General features: G+C 42.1%; 2 protein-coding genes across 9 annotated transcripts in view; both read left to right on the plus strand.

Annotated features, from left to right (window-relative positions):
- LOC309647978 (uncharacterized protein) overlaps positions 1-13,135 on the plus strand; it is a 31,336-nt gene extending 18,201 nt beyond the window's left edge. For 2 of the 4 annotated variants that reach the window (XM_082435906.1, XM_082435909.1), the window contains exons 5-6: positions 495-2,592; positions 11,499-13,135. In XM_082435906.1, coding sequence (XP_082292032.1) covers positions 495-2,341 — 1,847 coding nt within the window. In that variant the 3' untranslated portion in view covers positions 2,342-2,592; positions 11,499-13,135. The other 2 variants (XM_082435908.1, XM_082435907.1) reach the window with 2 other exon arrangements.
- A 338-nt stretch (positions 13,136-13,473) lies between these two features.
- Positions 13,474-20,230, plus strand: part of VRK3 (VRK serine/threonine kinase 3) — a 66,694-nt gene continuing 59,937 nt past the window's right edge. For all 5 annotated transcript variants that reach the window (XM_082435927.1, XM_082435918.1, XM_082435930.1 and 2 more), the window contains exon 1: positions 13,474-13,832. In XM_082435927.1, the coding sequence (XP_082292053.1) occupies positions 13,489-13,832 (344 nt within the window). In that variant the 5' untranslated portion in view covers positions 13,474-13,488. The remainder of the gene's footprint in view (positions 13,833-20,230) is intronic.

Below are 20,230 nucleotides of genomic sequence, written 5' to 3' on the forward strand. Positions count from 1 at the left end.
ATCTTTTTCACATATTTATCAGCCACTTGTTTTTCTTCTGCAAAATGTCTATTCACATTCCTGCTTCACTATTTCATTAGATTGTTTCTCTTTTTTTAATCGATTTGTGAAAATGTATTACACATATGGCTAAGAAACCACTGTGCATATAAACTGCTTTGCAACTCATTTATTTGCATGTTTAGAATATACTGAGACCATTCTTCTGTGTCACAACATGAATCTATCTACCTCATGCCTTTAGAACTAGCAATATAAACTTTGAAATCTTTCTTTTTAACATTACAATGTCAGGGAATTCCCTGGCGGTCCAGTGGTTAGGACCCTGCGCTTCCACTGCAGGGGACACGGGTTCAATCCCTGGTTGGGGAACTAAGATTCCACAAGCCACGCGGCCAAAAAAAAAAAAAAAAAAAAAATTACAATGCCAGATCTAAATAACCAGCTTCTTTTGTCCTGGGACAGATGAAGTTCATATTTTCCATTTCTTTCAGACTTGGAGACAAGCTCTGAAACTACTCAGGAGACACTTCCAAAAAAGAGTATTTCCGAAGAGGTGGCTTCCCCAATGGGAAAGATGGAGGGCATTTTAAGGGCAGTGCTTGGAGACACCAAGCTGGGGGACTCCTGGACATGCGGCCGTCAACTGGAAGACCAGGGAAAGCAGGAGAGGCGTTTGAGGTGGTTGTTTGCTACTCCCGAGGAAAACACCCATGGCGAGCTGAGACACTTCAGGCGGACCTCAGCTTTCGTTGGGAAGCAAAGAGTGCCTGGGGGAGAGGATCCTCAGAAGTGGACCAGGTCAAGAAAGAGCCTGAAACACCAAAGGAAACCATTTAACTGCACGGAATGTGGGAAAGCCTTCATCTACCATTCGGACTATGTCCTACACCAGAGAATTCACACTGGAGAGAAGCCCTACAAGTGTAACGAGTGCGGGAAAGCATTCAGCAACAGTTCATATTTCATCCAGCACTACATCATCCACACAGGAGAGAAGCCCTATGCCTGCAATGAATGCGGCAAGACCTTTACCCAGAGCTCATCACTCACCGAGCATCAGAGGATCCACACTGGAGAGAAACCCTACAAATGCAAGGAATGTGGGAAAGCCTTCACCCAGAGCTCCTCCCTCATCAAACACCAGCGATGCCATACCGGGGAGAAACCCTATAAATGCAACCAGTGTGGGAAGTTCTACTCCCAGGTGTCCCACCTCACCCGCCACCAGAAAATCCACACAGGGGAGAAGCCCTACAAATGCAGTGAGTGTGGCAAGGCTTTCTGTCACACCTCCTCCCTGACTCAGCACCAGACAATCCACACTGGTGAGAAACCCTACAAGTGTAACGAGTGTGGGAAAACCTTCAGCCACAGCTCGTCACTGACCCAGCACCAGCGAGTCCACACTGGAGAGAAACCTTACGAGTGCCCCGAGTGTGGCAAAGCCTTCAGCCACAGTTCGTCCCTGACTCAGCATCAGAGAATTCATACTGGTGAGAAGCCCTATGAGTGTCATGAGTGCGGGAAGGCTTACACGCAGATCTCCCACCTCATGAGGCACCAGAGCGTTCACGTGGGGGAGAAACCCTATATATGTAATGAGTGTGGAAAGGCTTTCGGTCACACCTCCTCCTTTACTCAACACCAGACGATCCACACTGGTGAGAAACCCTACAAGTGTAACGAATGCGGGAAAACCTTCAGCCAGAACTCCTCGCTTATGCGCCACCAGAGAATTCACACCGGGGAGAAGCCCTATGAGTGTACAGTTTGCGGGAGAGCCTACACCCAGATTTCCCACCTCATCCAACACCAGAGGACTCACACTGGAGAGAAACCTTATGAGTGCGGTGAGTGTGGGAAAGCCTTCAGCCGGAGCGCCCATCTCATCGAGCATCAGAAGATCCACACGGGCGAGAAACCCTATAAGTGTAAGGAGTGTGGGAAAACATTCAGTCACAACTCATCCCTAATTCAACATCAGAGGATTCACACCGGCGAAAAACCCTACACCTGTAAGGAATGCGGAAAAGCCTTCAATCAAAGTATCCACCTTATTCAGCATCAGAGGATTCATACCGGGGAGAGGCCCTACAAATGTAAGAACTGTGGGAAAACCTATGCCCAGATTTCACACCTCATTCAACACCAGAAAGTTCATATGGGTGGCAAGCGCTATGCGTGTAAAGAATGCGGAGAGGATTTCAGCTGGGGTTCACACCTGGCCGAACATCAGAGACTTCACACTGTGCACGACGGCTACGTCTGCGGTAATTTTGAGAAAGCCTTTGCTTGGAACATGCAGCTTAGTGATCATCAGAGAACTCATGCTGACTAGAGAGCCTGAGAATGAAACAAACTGGTGATTCTGCTGCTGGGTTCCGTTCAGCCTTCATCAACAGTAGAAGCTTCTTCCCAGAGAGGAGCTGTAACACTATATATTGAGAGAGTTGCTTCCTTTTTTGCCTCCTAGAAGGAAGATGGCACTGTTTATCACCAGCGGAGACAGCTTCTGATCATTTAAAGGGCTCCCCCCTAAAATCTAAGCTTCCCCACCATCTCTCAACCCTACAATGTCCCTGGATGGTGGTAGGTATGGGGTGGTCTACATAGGATGCAACTTCATCTGGAATCTTTAATAAGGTCTCTCTGAGCTTTTTAAATTTAGTCATTATGTGTTAAATTGGAGCCTGGAAATTCAAGAAAAAACAAACACAGCTGGAAAGATTCATCTGTTAGAGTAAAAGTCACAAATATATGTAACTAAAGATAAATGCCAGGCGATTTTAGTTTCCTTTAAAACTTTAAGCTACAAATTTCACTGAAAAATCTGCAGTTGGCTTAAACATGGAATATGTTTCACATATTTCCAGCCATTTTTTATGTCCTATTGTTTCTGTCTTTTCCACTTCCAGGGATTCTGCTTTACAAAGTAATTGCCCTGTTAGACATCATTTTCTGATTTTATTCATGCCCAAAAGGAGGTTTTTATTTCCTCATATTTTTGAAACAGTATTTTCTATTAGAAAAATAATACATACACTTTTATAACAGGAAAATTTTTTAAGTAGAATAAGATAAGCTTATTGTAAAGGATAATTTGAAAAGTGTAGAGAAGTATGAACTAAAATACCAATTCCCCATAATCCCACAGCCCAAAGAGACCCACTAGTCATTTTTGGGTGTATGTCTTTCTGGTTTCGTTTCACTCTGTATTCCATATCCATATATTTTAATGTTGAAAATTTTGGATCATAAATCAAAAAGCTATATACTCACCTACAACTTGGCCACCCTCAGAAGTCAGGTTGTTTTGATTTTTTTCATCTTTCCTTCTGAATATCATTTTAAAATAAGTGTTACTTTATTTAATTGTAATCAGAAACAATTTTGGCTTCTCTGTTTTGCCCTCATTATACCATGACATTGTCCTTTGTCACCACGTAAACTCCATCCTTATCATTATTAGGGCTAATGATGTTTCACTGGTGGGCATAGAATAATCTACAAATCCATGCCCCCATTTAGACTTTGCTCTAAGCCCCCGATTGACACAGGTTATTCACCAATTTTCCCAATTATGAATCATGTAATAATGAGCATTTCCATGCTAACTTCCTCTCTCCTTTTGGGGGGATTATTTCTCTAAGTCAAATTCCCAGGATGGGAATAACAGAATCAAGACTCTAACCATTTTCTTGGTTCCTGGAACATATTGTTAAATTGCTTTCTAAAGGGGCTGGACCTAATCTACCTGGAGCAAGCTGGGAAGTGAGGACTACAGTTCTGTTACATTATAACCAGCACTGAACATCAATCATATAATGTTTTCCCATGTCAAACATATAAAATGGCTAGTGATTTCAGTAACTTACTGTGTGCCAATTTTGTGCTAAGTCCTTGGTACGTGTGAACTCCTTTCATTCTTCAAACAGCCACATATGTTCAGGGCTGTATTATCCGATTTCACAGATGAGGACACCGAGGCGTGCTGATGATGTAGACAAAGCCCCACAGCTATGAGGTCATGGAGCCTGAACTCAAGTTCAAGTAGTAAAGCTCCAGGAGCTATGCGCTGAACTTCTATTGGGATTGAACACATTCCACATATAACATTTCCTTCTTAAAATAATGTTTATTATCTTATTATAAAAACCAATACATGCTTTTTATTAAAAATTTACAAGATCGAAGAAATCCAGAAGATTTTACACAAAGTCCAGTGCTACCCAGGGATAACATTTTGGTATACTTCTGCTATTTTTAAAACTTAATCACAGTATTATAACGCTTTAATAAATCTGGGACATAGTTAATATACAGTTTAGCATACTTCTATGTTTACTTAACTTTATATCACAGGCCCCTATCATTAAGTATGATTTACTGATATCATTAAATACCCACATCATTAAATAATCTTTAACAACTTGATGTTTGGGGGCTTTGCATAGCTTGTGTTTAGTAGTAGCCCTTCCCCTGTTGGATATTTTGGTTGCTTCCAGTTTTTGACTTTTTTTTTTTTTTTAGGAATTCCTTTATTTTTATTTTTTATTTATTTATTTATTTATTTATTTATTTATTTTTGGCTGTGTTGGGTCTTCGTTTCTGTGCGAGGGCTTTCTCTAGTTGCGGCATGCGGGGGCCACTCTTCATCACGGTGCGAGGGCCTCTCACTATCGCGGCCTCTCTTGTTGCGGAGCACAGGCTCCAGACGCGCAGGCTTAGTAATTGTGGCTCACGGGCCTAGTTGCTCCGCGGCATGTGGGATCTTCCCAGACCAGGACTCGAACCCGTGTCCCCTGCATTGGCAGGCAGATTCTCAACCACTGCGCCACCAGGGAAGCCCAGTTTTTGACTTTTATAAACATCCCTTCTGCTGAAGTCTTAGGCTGAGCACCCCACCAGTTCCCAAGTAAAATCCTGGCAGGGAGTCTGTGGGGTCAAAGAGAGAACATTTTAATGACCCCGTGCACGTAGCTAATGGCTTCCTGAAATTTCTGCATCTGATTGGCAGTGGATGGGACTGCATCTCACCAACATCATCACTGGTAGTTACCATGTTTAAAAGTCTTTGCTCAGGCTCTGACCGCCACAGCAACAGTCAGCTCTACCCACCACCAGAGCCTCCCATCAAGCCTCTTAGATAGCCTCAACCACCAGAGGGCAGACAACAGAAGCAAGAAAAACTACAATCCTGCAGCCTGTGGACCAAAAACCACAGTTACAGAACGATAGAGAAGATGAAAAGGCAGAGGGCTATGTACCAGATGAAGGAACAAGAAAAAAACCCAGAAAAACAACTAAATGAAGTGGAGATAGGCAACCTTCCAGAAAAAGAATTCAGAATAATGATAGTGAAGATGATCCAGGACCTCGGAATAAGAATGGAGGCAAAGATTGAGAAGATGCAAGAAATGATTAACAAAGACCTAGAAGAATTAAAGAACAAACAAACAGAGATGACCAATACAATAACTGAAATGAAAACTACACTAGAAGGAATCAATAGCAGAATAACTGAGGCAGAAGAACGGATAAGTGACCTGGAAGACAGAATGGTGGAATTCACTGCTGCGGAACAGACTAAAGAAAAAAGAATGAAAAGAAATGAAGACAGCCTAAGAGACCTCTGGGACAACATTAAACGCAACAACATTCGCATTATAGGGGTCCCAGAAGGAGAAGAGAGAGAGAAAGGACCCGAGAAAATATTTGAAGAGATTATAGTCGAAAACTTCCCTAACATGGGAAAGGAAATAGCCACCCAAGTCCAGGAAGCGCAGAGAGTCCCATACAGAATAAACCCAAGGAGAAACACGCCGAGACACATAGTAATTAAAGTGGCAATAATTAAAGACAAAGAAAAATTATTGAAAGCAGCAAGGGAAAAACGACAAATAACATACAAGGGAACTCCCATAAGGTTAACAGCTGATTTCTCAGCAGAAACTCTGCAAGCCAGAAGGGAGTGGCATGATATACCTAAAGTGATGAAAGGGAAGAACCTACAACCAAGATTACTCTACCCGGCAAGGATCTCATTTAGATTTGATGGAGAAATCAAAAGCTTTACAGACAAGCAAAAGCTACGAGAATTCAGCACCACCAAACCAGCTCTACAACAAATGCTAAAGGAACTTCTCTAAGTGGGAAACACAAGAGAAGAAAAGGACCTACAAAAACAAACCCAAAACAATTGAGAAAATGGTCATAGGAACATACATATCGATAATTACCTTAAACGTGAATGGATTAAATGCCCCAACCAAAAGACATAGACTGGCTGAATGGATACAAAAACAAGACCCATATATATGCTGTCTACAAGAGACCCACTTTAGACCTAGGGACACATACAGACTGAAAGTGAGGGGATGGAAAAAGATATTCCATGCAAATGGAAATCAAAAGAAAGCTGGAGTAGCTATACTCATATCAGATAAAATAGACTTTAAAACAAAGAATGTTACAAGAGACAAGGAAGGACACTACATAATGATCCAGGGATCAATCCAAGAAGAACATATAACAATTATAAATATATATGCACCCAACATAGGAGCACCTCAATACATAAGGCAACTGCTAACAGCTATAAAAGAGGAAATCGACAGTAACACAATAATAGTGGGGGACTTTAACACTTCACTTACACCAATGGACAGATCATCCAAAATGAAAATAAATAAGGAAACAGAAGCTTTAAATGACACAATAGACCAGATAGATTTAATTGATATATATAGGACATTCCATCCAAAAACAGCAGATTACACGTTCTTCTCAAGTGCGCATGGAACATTCTCCAGGATAGATCACATCTTGGTCACAAATCAAGCCTCAGTAAATTTAAGAAAATTGAAATCATACCAAGCATCTTTTCTGACCACAACGCTATGAGATTAGAAATGAATTACAGGGAAAAAAACGTAAAAAAGACAAACACATGGAGGCTAAACAATACGTTACTAAATAACCAAGAGATCACTGAAGAAATCAAAGAGGAAATAAAAAAATACCTAGAGACAAATGACAATGAAAACACGACGACCCAAAACCTATGGGATGCAGCAAAAGCGGTTCTAAGAGGGAAGTTTATAGCTATACAAGCCTACCTAAAGAAACAAGAAAAATCTCAAGTGAACAATCTAACCTTACACCTAAAGAAACTAGAGAAAGAAGAACAAACAAAACCCAAAGTTAGCAGAAGGAAAGAAATCATAAAGATCAGAGCAGAAATAAATGAAATAGAAACAAAGAAAACAATAGCAAAGATCAATAAAACTAAAAGTTGGTTCTTTGAGAAGATAAACAAAATTGATAAGCCATTAGCCAGACTCATCAAGAAAAAGAGGGAGAGGACTCAAATCAATAAAATCAGAAATGAAAAAGGAGAAGTTACAACAGACACCGCAGAAATACAAAACATCCTAAGAGACTACTACAAGCAACTTTATGCCAATAAAATGGACAACCTGGAAGAAATGGACAAATTCTTAGAAAGGTATAACCTTCCAAGACTGAATCAGGAAGAAACAGAAAATATGAACAGACCAATCACAAGTAATGAAATTGAAACTGTGATTAAAAATCTTCCAACAAACAAAAGTCCAGGACCAGATGGCTTCACAGGTGAATTCTATCAAACATTTAGAGAAGAGCTAACACCCATCCTTCTCAAGCTCTTCCAAAAAATTGCAGAGGAAGGGACACTCCCAAACTCATTCTATGAGGCCACCATCACCCTGATACCAAAACCAGACAAAGACACTACAAAAAAAGAAAATTACAGACCAATATCACTGATGAATATAGATGCAAAAATCCTCAACAAAATACTAGCAAACAGAATCCAACAACACATTAAAAGGATCATACACCACGATCAAGTGGGATTTATCCCAGGGATGCAAGGATTCTTCAATATACGCAAATCAATCAATGTGATACACCATATTAACAAATTGAGGAATAAAAACCATATGATCATCTCAATAGATGCAGAAAAAGCTTTTGACAAAATTCAACACCCATTTCTGATAAACACTCTGCAGAAAGTGGGCATAGAGGGAACCTACCTCAACATAATAAAGGCCATATATGACAAACCCACAGCAAACATCATTCTCAATGGTGAAAAACTGAAAGCATTTCCTCTAAGATCAGGAACGAGACAAGGATGTCCACTCTCACCACTATTATTCAACATAGTTTTGGAAGTCCTAGCCACGGCAATCAGAGAAGAAAAAGAAATAAAAGGAATACAAATTGGAAAAGAGGAAGTAAAACTGTCACTGTTTGCGGATGACATGATACTATACATAGAGAATCCTAAAACTGCCACCAGAAAACTGCTAGAGCTAATTAATGAATATGGTAAAGTTGCAGGATACAAAATTAATGCACAGAAATCTCTTGCATTCCTATACACTAATGATGAAAAATCTGAAAGAGAAATTATGGAAACACTCCCATTTACCATTGCAACAAAAAGAATAAAATACCTAGGAATAAACCTACCTAGGGAGACAAAAGACCTGTATGCAGAAAACTATAAGACACTGATGAAAGAAATTAAAGATGATACCAACAGATGGAGAGATATACCATGTTCTTGGATTGGAAGAATCAACATTGTGAAAATGAGTATACTACCCAAAGCAATCTACAGATTCAATGCAATCCCTATCAAATTACCAATGGCATTTTTTACAGAGCTAGAACAAATCATCTTAAAATTTGTATGGAGACACAAAAGACCCCGAATAGCCAAAGCAGTCTTGAGGCAAAAAAATGGAGCTGGAGGAATCAGACTCCCTGACTTCAGACTATACTACAAAGCTACAGTAATCAAGACAATATGGTACTGGCACAAAAACAGAAACATAGATCAATGGAACAAGATAGAAAGCCCAGAGATTAACCCACGCACCTATGGTCAACTAATCTATGACAAAGGAGGCAAACATATACAATGGAGAAAAGACAGTCTCTTCAATAAGTGGTGCTGGGAAAACTGGACAGCTACATGTAAAAGAATGAAATTAGAATACTCCCTAACACCATACACAAAAATAAACTCAAAATGGATTAGAGACCTAAATATAAGACTGGACACTATAAAACTCTTAGAGGAAAACATAGGAAGAACACTCTTTGACATAAATCACAGCAAGATCTTTTTTGATCCACCTCCTAGAGTAATGGAAATAAAAACAAAAATAAACAAGTGGGACCTAATGAAACTTCAAAGCTTTTGCACAGCAAAGGAAACCATAAACAAGACGAAAAGACAACCCTCAGAATGGGAGAAAATATTTGCAAATGAATCAACGGACAAAGGATTTATCTCCAAAATATATAAACAGCTCATTCAGCTCAATATCAAAGAAACAAACAACCCAATCCAAAAATGGGCAGAAAACCTAAATAGACATTTCTCCAAAGAAGACATACAGACGGCCATGAAGCACATGAAAAGATGCTCAACATCACTAATTATTAGAGAAATGCAAATCAAAACTACAATGAGGTATCACCTCACTCCTGTTAGAATGGGCATCATCAGAAAATCTACAAACAACAAATGCTGGAGAGGATGTGGAGAAAAGGGAACCCTCTTGCACTGTTGGTGGGAATGTAAATTGATACAGCCACTATGGAGAACAATATGGAGGTTCCTTAAAAAACTAAAAATAGAATTACCATATGACCCAGCAATCCCACTACTGGGCATATACCCAGAGAAAACCGTAATTCAAAAAGACACATGCACCCGAATGTTCATTGCAGCACTATTTACAATAGCCAGGTCATGGAAGCAACCTAAATGCCCATCAACAGACGAATGGATAAAGAAGTTGTGGTACATATATACAATGGAATATTACTCAGCCATAAAAAGGAATGAAATTGAGTCATTTGTTGAGACGTGGATGGATCTAGAGACTGTCATACAGAGTGAAGTAAGTCAGAAAGAGAAAAACAAATATCGTATATTAATGCATGTATGTGGAACCTAGAAAAATGGTACAGATGAGCCAGTTTGCAGGGCAGAAGTTGAGACACAGATGTAGAGAATGGACATATGGACACCAAGGGGGGAAAACTGCAGTGAGGTGGGGATGGTGGTGTGCTGAATTGGGCGATTGGGATTGACATGTATACACTGATGTGTATAAAATTGATGCCTAATAAGAACCTGCAGTATACAAAAACAAACAAAACAACTAATACTAAACTTTCATTGGGTTATTTGTATGGAAATATGTTAATATAAATGTTTCAGACATTACATGAAATTTCTAAAAATCTTATATTTGTATTTGTATGGAAATATGTATGGAAATATGTTAATATAAATGTTTCAGACATTACATGAAATTTCTAAAAATCTTATATTTGTATTTGTATGGAAATATGTATGGAAATATGTTAATATAAATGTTTCAGACATTAAAAAAAAAAAAGTCTTTGCTCAGGTATTTCTTCTTATCTCCTGTGACTTCCTTCATGGTTGACGAAATACTCGTTTATTGTGAATAATTCAAACAACACAAAAATGAAGAACACTATGGCTCTCTATAAATCTTCATTCCAAAGATTCTAGACTCTTTTCAAAGATTCCAGACTGCTTTCTGTTGTTTCTCCCTTTCTGTTGGTATGAAATATATATGTACATAAAATATTATTTATATGGCATAATCACAGACGTGATTTTAAAAGTGACTTTTTTCACTTGATATAATATGAATATTTTCCCATGACAATCCAAAATATATATATAGTACATATTGTACAAAAATATGTACACATGTATATATGTATATATATATATGTATCATCATTTGCCACTTTTAACAGCTGCATAATAGTTCATGCTAGAGTTTCTTGAATTTACTTAACCAAATTCTATTAATGGGCATTTGGGTTGTTTTATTTTCTTTTCCATCATTGGACATATATTATTTGACACTTGTGCAAATTATCTCCATAAGATGAATTCCTAGAAGTAAGCTTGTGGGATCATAGAATGTCCATGTTTAAAATTTTGATAGTTATTGCTAAATAATCCTCCAAAAAAGGATGACCCAATTTACACAACTCCTGAAAGTGTACATGAGTGCCTATTTTTCTCCTCCACTTCCTTCACAAATACTGTATTAGTCTTTTATTATTTTTAACATTTCTCATCTAATAAGTAAAAATGTCCTATTGGTAGGGAGATTAATGATCTTCTTATGCCTTTTTTGATGTTTTGCCTTCTTCAAATTGCTTATTTGTATATTTTGCCCATTTTTAATTGGGCTGCCTTTTTGTATTGATTTATAGGAGCAAGTCTATGTATTACATATACTAACTCTTTGGTATATACATTACTAATATTTTCTGCCAGTTTATTATTTCTCTTTCAGTTTTGTTTATGGTGTATCTTGCTATACAGAATTTTAAACTTTGTAGGTATTCAACTCTATCTGTATTTTCTTTTATAGTTCTTGGACCAGCTTCACACTAAGAAAAGCCTGCCTCACCCCCCGGGATTATGAAGAAAGTCCTCCTATATTTTATTCTAGTACTGTTACGATTTTTTAACAAGTAAATATTTATTCCTTCTGCATTTTTATGGCTTATGGTATAAAATTTCAGTTCCTAGAGGCCACCTGCATTCCTTGGCTTGTGGCCCCTTCATCCTCAAAGCCAGCAGTGTAGCATATTTAAATCACTCATCCTAATATATGCCACCATATATGTAACTTTCTCAGCACACTTGGTCCACTCCCTTCTCGAAGATTCACCTCTCCTGTACTAACATACTGACGTAGAATAATTGAATTCTTAGTCTAAGAGAACCTAATTTTGAATCTTGCCTTTGCCATTGCCTTGCTGTCTGATCCAGTTTCTTCATATTTTAAATGAGAATAATAAGCTATATTACAAAAGATGTTTTAGGTTTCAAATAACAGAAAACTTAAAAGAGTTCAAACAAGAAAGACAGTTTACTAGCTCAAGTAGCCAAAAGGACCAAAACAAGACATTCATCTTGTTTATCCTAGTGCTTCAGGATGCCTTCAGTGGCAAGTAAGAGAAAACCCCAACTCAACCTCACAAACACTAGGAAGAAGAAATCTACAGGTAAGGCAAGCTCCACCTGCTATACATTAATATTTCCCTACAATTCACTTGAGATTTATAGGGTTTTTATTTCACAATTATCTTCTCAAATAATTGTATTGCCTGATCACCTTTTCATTCCTATCCCCGCCCCTTCCCTGTTTACTTCATGGTACTTATCATAATTTCCTACTATAGGTCCCCTATTTACTGCCTGCTCTGACTCCCTGAAGGCAGGTCCTTTGTGTCTGTCACCACTATATCTCCAGCGCCTAGAGCACTGCCTGGAACATGGTAGGTTCTCAGAAAATAGTCACCGACTGATTGACTGATTTATTTGAAAGCTGAGCCATTCCCATCCCCACTTGCACGGTAAGAGAATGTTAGTTTCCCCACTCCCTCAAGATAGTATATCATACAGCTTTAAATTTTGACCAGATATATAAATAAAGATAGCATTTTTCTTTTTTCTCTTCCTGGCGCTCTCCTACACATCCCTCAAAGCCTTATTCAACACCCCTCCCCTGAGAAACCTTCCTCACATCAACTCTTTCAGTCCCGCCCTACCCAGTTTTTCTCCCTTCTTTGTGCTGTAACACGTTTTTCATTAAGTTTTATGAGCAAAGCACGCTGTTTTGTTGAGCATCCCTACTACTTAGAAACGCCTTTAAAGAGGACCCCTTGGGACTTCCCTGATGGTGCAGTGGTTAAGAATCTGCCTGCCAATGCAGGGGACACGGGTTCGAGCCCTGGTCTGGGAAGATCCCACATGCCGCGGAGCCCGTGCGCAACAACTACTGAGCCTGCGCTCTAGAGCCCGCGAGCCACAACTACTGAGTCCGCGTGCCACAACTACTGCAGCCCACACGCCTAGAGCCCAAGCTCTGCAACAAGAGAAGCCACCGCAATGAGAAGCCCGCGCACCGCAAGGAAGAGTAGCCTCCACTCGCCGCAACTAGAGAAAGCCTGCGCAGCAACGAAGACCCAATGCAACCAAAAATAAATAAATAAATTTATTTATTTTATAAAATAAATAAAGAGGGCCCCTCGCCTAGCGTCAGTGCTTAGACAGTTGCCATGGAGACAGGCTTCCGGGATTGACGGTTGCCCTGACAACGGACGCGCGGTGGTTAGCTTTCAGAACGCAGCCTGTGATTGGTCGAGAGGAAACAAACTGTGTAACCACCTTCTCCTTCTCCACTCCGCCTACGGAAGATAGAAGCCTTTGACACCGCTGTACCCAAAGCGGAGGCCGCCCCGGAACTCCAGGGTTTCCTCCGCCTTTGCCCTCAGAGGACCGTCGCCCTGAGGAGCCGGAATCCCGCGGGGACCTGGGCAATGTAGTTAGGGAGTCTGCGCAGGCGCAGAGGCATGCATCGCACAGGGGCTGCGCACTCCGCGGCGCCGCCTTCCTTCGTGGGGACTGTCTGTGGGGGACCCACTCGAAGTCCAAGACCCAATTGCCAGGTACTTCAGGATACGAGTGTTCATGACACTCATTGTGTCCTCCCCGTCTTTGGCCAGAAGAGAGGCTCGGAGCGGTCTCGGAGTCTTAGGCCATCTATAGCAGCGGTCCCTAACCCTCTGGCCGGTGGACCCACCAGTCCGTGGCCTGTTAGGAACCGGGTGGCACAACAGGAGGTGAACAGCGAGCGAGCAAAGCTTCATCTGGGGCTCTCATTACCGCCTGAACCATACCCCACAGCCCGCCACAGGTCAGTAGAAAACTTGTCTTCCACGAAACCGGTCCCTGGTGCCAAAAAGGTTAGGGACCGCTGCTCTAGAGGATAGAGAGGAATGAGAAGCTGGGCGAGGCTGGGGCATGCCGTCAAGGAGCCTGAGGCTGGACGGGGGGCGGGCTTAGAGGCGAGGCGGTTGTAGGGGCGGGGTTATGAGGCGTGGTTATGAGTAGGACTAGAGCGGGAATTGGCTGGAATGGGCGTGGACGGGAGGGTGACCCTGGAGAAGGGGCGGGACCTCAGGTGGGATTGAGCCAATGAAGCTGGAGTAGGCGGAATTCGCTGACTGTCCTGAGAATCCTCCTATCCAATATCCTTCTTGAGTCCACTGGCGAAAGTGAGGCTCAGAGAAGAGTGGAGATTCGTCCAGGCCTGTTCACTGATCTTTCATTCTTGGTTTAGGGACTCATTGGCTGAATTAAATGGTGTTGAACTAGTTCAGTTTCTCAGTTTCAGTTTCTAAGCTAACTTTCTAAGGAAGGTAATTAGTAAATCTTTTGTAATAAGAAATTTATCGTTATTATTGTTTTATGAGTAATACAAGCCTGAAGCATGTGTCACTTTTTGGCTCTCACTCCTTGTCGTAACGGTGTAAATGATCTCTCAGGAATGGAATGGCCCAAGCCTTGTGACGCCGTGTTTTCCTGGTGAGTTTATCAGGTCTTTTTGTCTCTCTGTAACAGCTGAAATTTATCAAGCACGGAAGTTTTCTGACTCAGTGGAGATCTGCTTTTATGCAGCTTATGGTACAAAGGGAACAACTCTTTTCTATCTTGCTGGGATTTCTTTCACCAGCAGATAGGTAGGCCTACCCATAATTTTCAAAGCCAAGCGACGAAATGCTATTAGACAAAAAAAAAGTCCTCATGTAATAAAGAGTGACTCCATTATTTTTTTTAAAAGATTTTTTTGATGTGGACCATTTGTTTTTAAGTCTGTATTGGATTTTTTACAATATTGCTTCTGTTTTATGTTTTGGTTTTTTGGCCACAAGGCACGTGGGATCTTAGCTCCCCGACCAGGGATCAAGCCCTCACTCCGTGCATTGGAAGGCAAAGTCTTAAGCACTGGACCGCCAGGGAGGTCCCTTTTTTCTTTCTTTCTTTCTTTTTTTTTTTTTTTTTTGTATTTTTTGCCCACACCACGCAGCTTGCGGGATCTTAGCTCCCCGACAAGGGACTGAACCTGGGACCACAGGCAGTGAAAGCACCAAGTCCTAACCACTGGACCGCCAGGGAATTCCCAACTCCGTTTTTTTCTATGTTTGCTGAAAGCATTGAGCCTCACCCCTCCCTTTTCCCGTGTCCCACATCTGGGGAAGCAGATTGGAAAGCCTGGCTGTGCCCTCTTTTGGTGCCAGTGGGAAGTTCAAACCAAAGGCAGGAACCCTCACCCTGGCCCCACCCATTAACCACTATACTAACCCCAAGCCGGTCCTTGCTCTCTTTCAAGCCATTTTCGAACCAGCTTGGGAAGCCTGCCTGCTCCCTAAAGAAAGTCACATTGTGTGACTAGTAAGTCGTTTCATACCTTCTTGCTGTGTGTGTGTGTGTGCCGACAACACTCTGGATGTTCAAAGCAAATTTGTGGGGGGGGGGGCATCCTGTCTGGCCATAGTTCTTCAGAAGCTCCATACTTGTAACATGGTCCAGGAACAGAGAGCCTAAGATCATTATCAGATGGAGCACAGAAGTGTCATGTCCTGCATCCTCATGGGTTAGAGCTCAGGAAAGGTGAGCTGAATGACAGGTTGGATCATTGCTCACGTGGTGCTCATTTACACTTAATGGGTTTCCAGCCCTCTTTGCAGATGCTTGAGCAACCGAGGCTGTTATGTCCCACCTGCTGGCCCCAGCCCTGACCTGACCCTTGTGAATTGGGTTCAGACACAGTTCAGACAGTTGAAAGTTCAAAACGTGGGGCAAGATCTCCCACTTTGGAAGGGCTTCCTGGGGAAGATGACCCCCAGAGGCTGCCTCCAGGGTAACAAGCCTTCAGTGATGGAGGGTGAAGCACATTTCTTCATTCACAGCACAGATAATTAGTATATTCGCAGAGTTGTGAAACCATCACCACAAACAAGTTTAGAACTTTTTTCTTTTTTTTTAACCACGCCACGCGGCATGCGGGATCTTTAGTTCCCTGACGAGGGATCGAACCCATACCCTCTGCAGTGAAAGCATTGAGTCTTAACCACTGGACCGCCAGGGAAGTCCCAAGTGTAGAACATTTTCATCACCCTAAAAAAGAAATCCCTTAGCCGGCCTCTCTCGATCCTCCCATTCCCCAGCCCCTGGCAACCACTAATCTACTTCCTGTGTCTTGTGGATTTGCCTATTCCGGACATTTCATTTAAATAGAATCATACAATATGTGGCCTCTTATATCTGATCTTTTTACTTAGCATAATGTTTTCAAGGTTCATTTTTGTTTTAGCATCTATCAGTACTGGATTCCTTTTTATTGCAAAACAGTATTCCATTTTATGGATTATACCACATTTTATTTATCAATTCATCAGTTGATAGACATTAGTTGTTTCCACTTGGGGGCTATTATAAATGATGGTGATATGAGCAATCATGTACACGTTTTTATGTGGACATGTGTTTTCTTTTCTCTTGGGAAATACCTAGGAGTATAGTTGCTGGGTCACAGGGTAAATCTAGGTTTAACCTTTTGAGGAACTGCCAGACTGTTTTCCAAAGTGGCTGCACCATTTTACAAGTCCACCAGCAGGGTATGAAGTTCCAGTTTCTCTACATCCTCACCAATACTTGTCTTTTTGATTATAGCCATCCTAGTGGGTAGTATTTCATTGTGGTTTGGATTGTATTTCCCTAATGACGAATGATGTTGAACATCTTTTCATGTGCTTATTGGCCATTTGTGTATTTTCTTTGAAGAAATCTATATTCAGATCCTTTGCCATTTTTTTTTTTTTATTTGGCTGTGTTGGGTCTTCGTCTCTGCGCGAGGGCTTTCTCCAGTTGCGGCGAGCGGGGGCCACTCTTCATCACGGTGCGCGGGCCTCTCACTATCGCGGCCTCTCTTGTTGCGGAGCACAGGCTCCAGACGCGCAGGCTCAGTAGTTGTGGCTCACGGGCCTAGTTGCTCCGCGGCATGTGGGGTCTTCCCAGACCAGGGCTCGAACCCGTGTCCCCTGCATTGGCAGGCGGACTCTCAACCACTGCGCCACCAGGGAAGCCCTCCTTTGCCATTTTTAAGTGGGTTATTTGTCTTACTATTGAGCCGTAAGTGTTCCTTATATAGCCCAGCTACAGGTGCTATATCAGATATATGCTTTGCAATAATTTGTCCTCATTCTTTGTGTTGTTTTTTCACTTTCTCCATGTTGTCCTTTGAAGCAAAAAAGTTTTTAATTTTGATGAAGTACAATTTATCTTTTTTGTCTTTTTTTGCTTGTGCTTTTGGTGTCATATCTAAGAATCTATTACCTAATTTAAGGTTATTAAAATTTACACCTATGTTTTCTTCTAAGAGTTTTATAGTTTTAGCTCTTACATTTAGATATATCTCTGATCCATTTAATTTTGTCAATTTTTTATTGTGGTTAAATACACATAAAATTTACCATCTTAACTATTTGTAAGTGTACAGTTCAATGGTATTAAATACATTCATCACTTTGTGTGGCCATCACCACCACTCATCCCCACAACTATTTTCAGCTTGTAAAACTGCCCCTTTAGCCAGCTCCTTGCAACCACCATTCCTAGGTACGATTTTCCTAGAACGGTATCTTCTCAACATTAGGCATCCACATCCCACCTCCTTGGTTTATGCAGAGCGGCCCCTTTCCATCCTCCTAAGACGCCACTGCCTGTCCCAGGATTCTCCTATTTATTTCAATCCATGCCCTTTGAAACTTTCAACCGCGACTGCGACTGAACAATCGCTATCACTTGCCATGAATGGAAGTTTGCTGTAAAAGTAAATGCAACGAAAACTGCTATTTGCACATTTTCAGTGGATAGCATTGCCCACCCAAAGGGCAGAGTTTGGGGTCCTGGGGAGAGGCTAAGTGTTAAAGCTACTTTCTCATTGGGGTGACCAAGAGGGATCAACAGACTCAAAAAGGGAACACTGGTCTCTCGGGTTGGACAGAGTAAGATGCCAGCCCCACCCCATTCCCCACCTCTGCCAACCCACAGTGGACATGTAGCATGACATGAGGGAAATAAACAGCTGCCGAAATGTGACACACAACTGTGTGGCCATAGCATAATCTAGTTCATCCTCATGGATACAATTAAGAGTCCATTGGCAGGATGCTAGGCCTTAGCCGAGTGTTCCCCAACCTCATTCGATGACATACCACTGTCAATTTGTTTTGCTGTAGTTGTGTGCCATGCATTTTCCTTTAAATCAGCTTTAAAACAAAACTTAAATCAATTTATTTATAAAGAGGACTTCCTACCACTACCATGAATGGGAAACTGGTATCTCTTGTCAGTAGAGGAAAAAGGGGGAGAGGGGAAGTAAAATAAGTATCAGGAGAGCAAAACAATATTAAATTCTAGCAACAACTCTTGCCTGAGCCTGAGGCCTACTGTGTCTTTGTAACTAGAGAGGAATAAACATGCCATCCACGCTTCCTCCTTGATCAAGTAGGTTTGCATGAGAATGCAAAAGTGCCGGTTGATGACGTGCTAAGGACCAACTGAAATTGAGTGGTTCCCTGGTGGTCCTTGCCCCTCCCAGACTTTGGGAAAACAGATTTAACCATCTCATCGTGGGGTGGTTTTCACCATTAGGAGCCCTCCCGTCCTAGAATGTGAGCACTTGGCAGGTAGTGACTGCGCATGCCCAGCCTCTGGCCAGGTGTGTGGCACTGAGCTGAGAAAAGCAACCAACGCTTAGAAACTCAAAACTTTAATCAGAGAACCAACACGCAAACATGAGGGCAGGTGTTTCTACACTGGCCCGCAGAACACAGGTCATTAGTTACATAGATCCTCCCCCCCCGCTTCCCCCCCCCGCCCACACACACAATGGCTGCCAACTTTCTACAAGGCCTCTGACCTCTATCTGTGGTGTCAAAACTCTTGGTTGAACATACTTATCAAGTTGAGTTCCCGCCCCTGCCCTGCCCTGCCCCTTAGGTATATATCAGGCCTGTTGCCCAGATACAACAGGTGGGGAGTTGGACGTTTCCGCCATTTGAAAACCAGTACACTCCCCACTGTGGTGTGAAAGGTCAGCCAACAAGGTCCCAGTTTCAACGACAAAACCAACCAGCACAACTCAAGGTGCAAGGTTTGAAAATCCTAAGGGCCCAGAGCACAGACTCCTGAACTTTTTTTAGTACCAAAAATATGAAAGAATATTTAAACTGTCAAGAGTCCAGTGTCTTTGTAAGACTGTGCTTCAGCAAAGAGGTGACTGGGTCACTTAGCAGGTGGGACACAAAAGCTCAGGGCCGAGGAGGTGCCATCAAGAGAGCTGGTGGTGTGGTTCCGTGAGGTGAGACTCAGCTGTAGAACAAGCCTGGCCAAGGTGAGCAGTGAACTCTGGGGCTCCAACAGGAAGGACTGTGTCCTCACCGGGCTCGCCAACAATCCTCGGGGGACTTGCTGTGACATGAGAGAATGTGTATTTTAAGACGTCACTTGGCAATGGAAACGAGGCCATCCATTTCCCTTTGATTCTAGAAGCTTCAAGGTAAGGGCAGGGCTTACCGTATTGGTGTTCCCCACCCTGGAGCCTAGGGAAGCGCCTGGTGAGTGGCCAACTTGGACAACTGGTAAAGGAGGAACATTCCAGCAGTCGTTTCTGTGCATCACAGTTTTTGCTACCAAGCACATCTTCTGTATAAATGGTGTGAACCGTGTGGAGACAGCAACATCCAATGCAGCTTTCCTAACTGAATCCAGCTGTTTATGGTATTAACTCTCACGATAAATTGGGTCTCATCATTTAACCAACAACTTTAAATGGGAGGAGATTATGGGAAGGGGTGGCATGTGGATATGGGAGGGGGTCCTTTTGAGTGAGAGGTTTGGGAGGTCAGGAGTGGAAAGTTCTTGCCATGCGATGTTAGTTTACGTGTTCTTCTTGGCTTTTTGCGGGTTAAGAAAGTACTAGGACAGGGCTTCCCTGGTGGCACAGTGGCTAAGAATCCGCCTGCTAATGCAAGGGACACGGGTTCGAGCCCTGGTCCAGGAAGATCCCACATGCCGCGGAGCAACTAATCTCGTGCACCACAACTACTGAGCCTGTACTCTAGAGCCCGCGAGCCACAACTACTGAGCCTGTGTGCCACAACTACTGAAGCCCATGCGCCTAGAGCTGGTGCTCTGCAACAAGAGAAGTCACCGCAATGAGAAGCCTGTGCATCGCAACAAGAAGTA

This window comes from Balaenoptera physalus (genome assembly GCF_965194825.1).
Source record: "Balaenoptera physalus genome assembly, chromosome: 19".
In the NCBI taxonomy this organism is placed as follows: domain Eukaryota; kingdom Metazoa; phylum Chordata; class Mammalia; order Artiodactyla; family Balaenopteridae; genus Balaenoptera; species Balaenoptera physalus.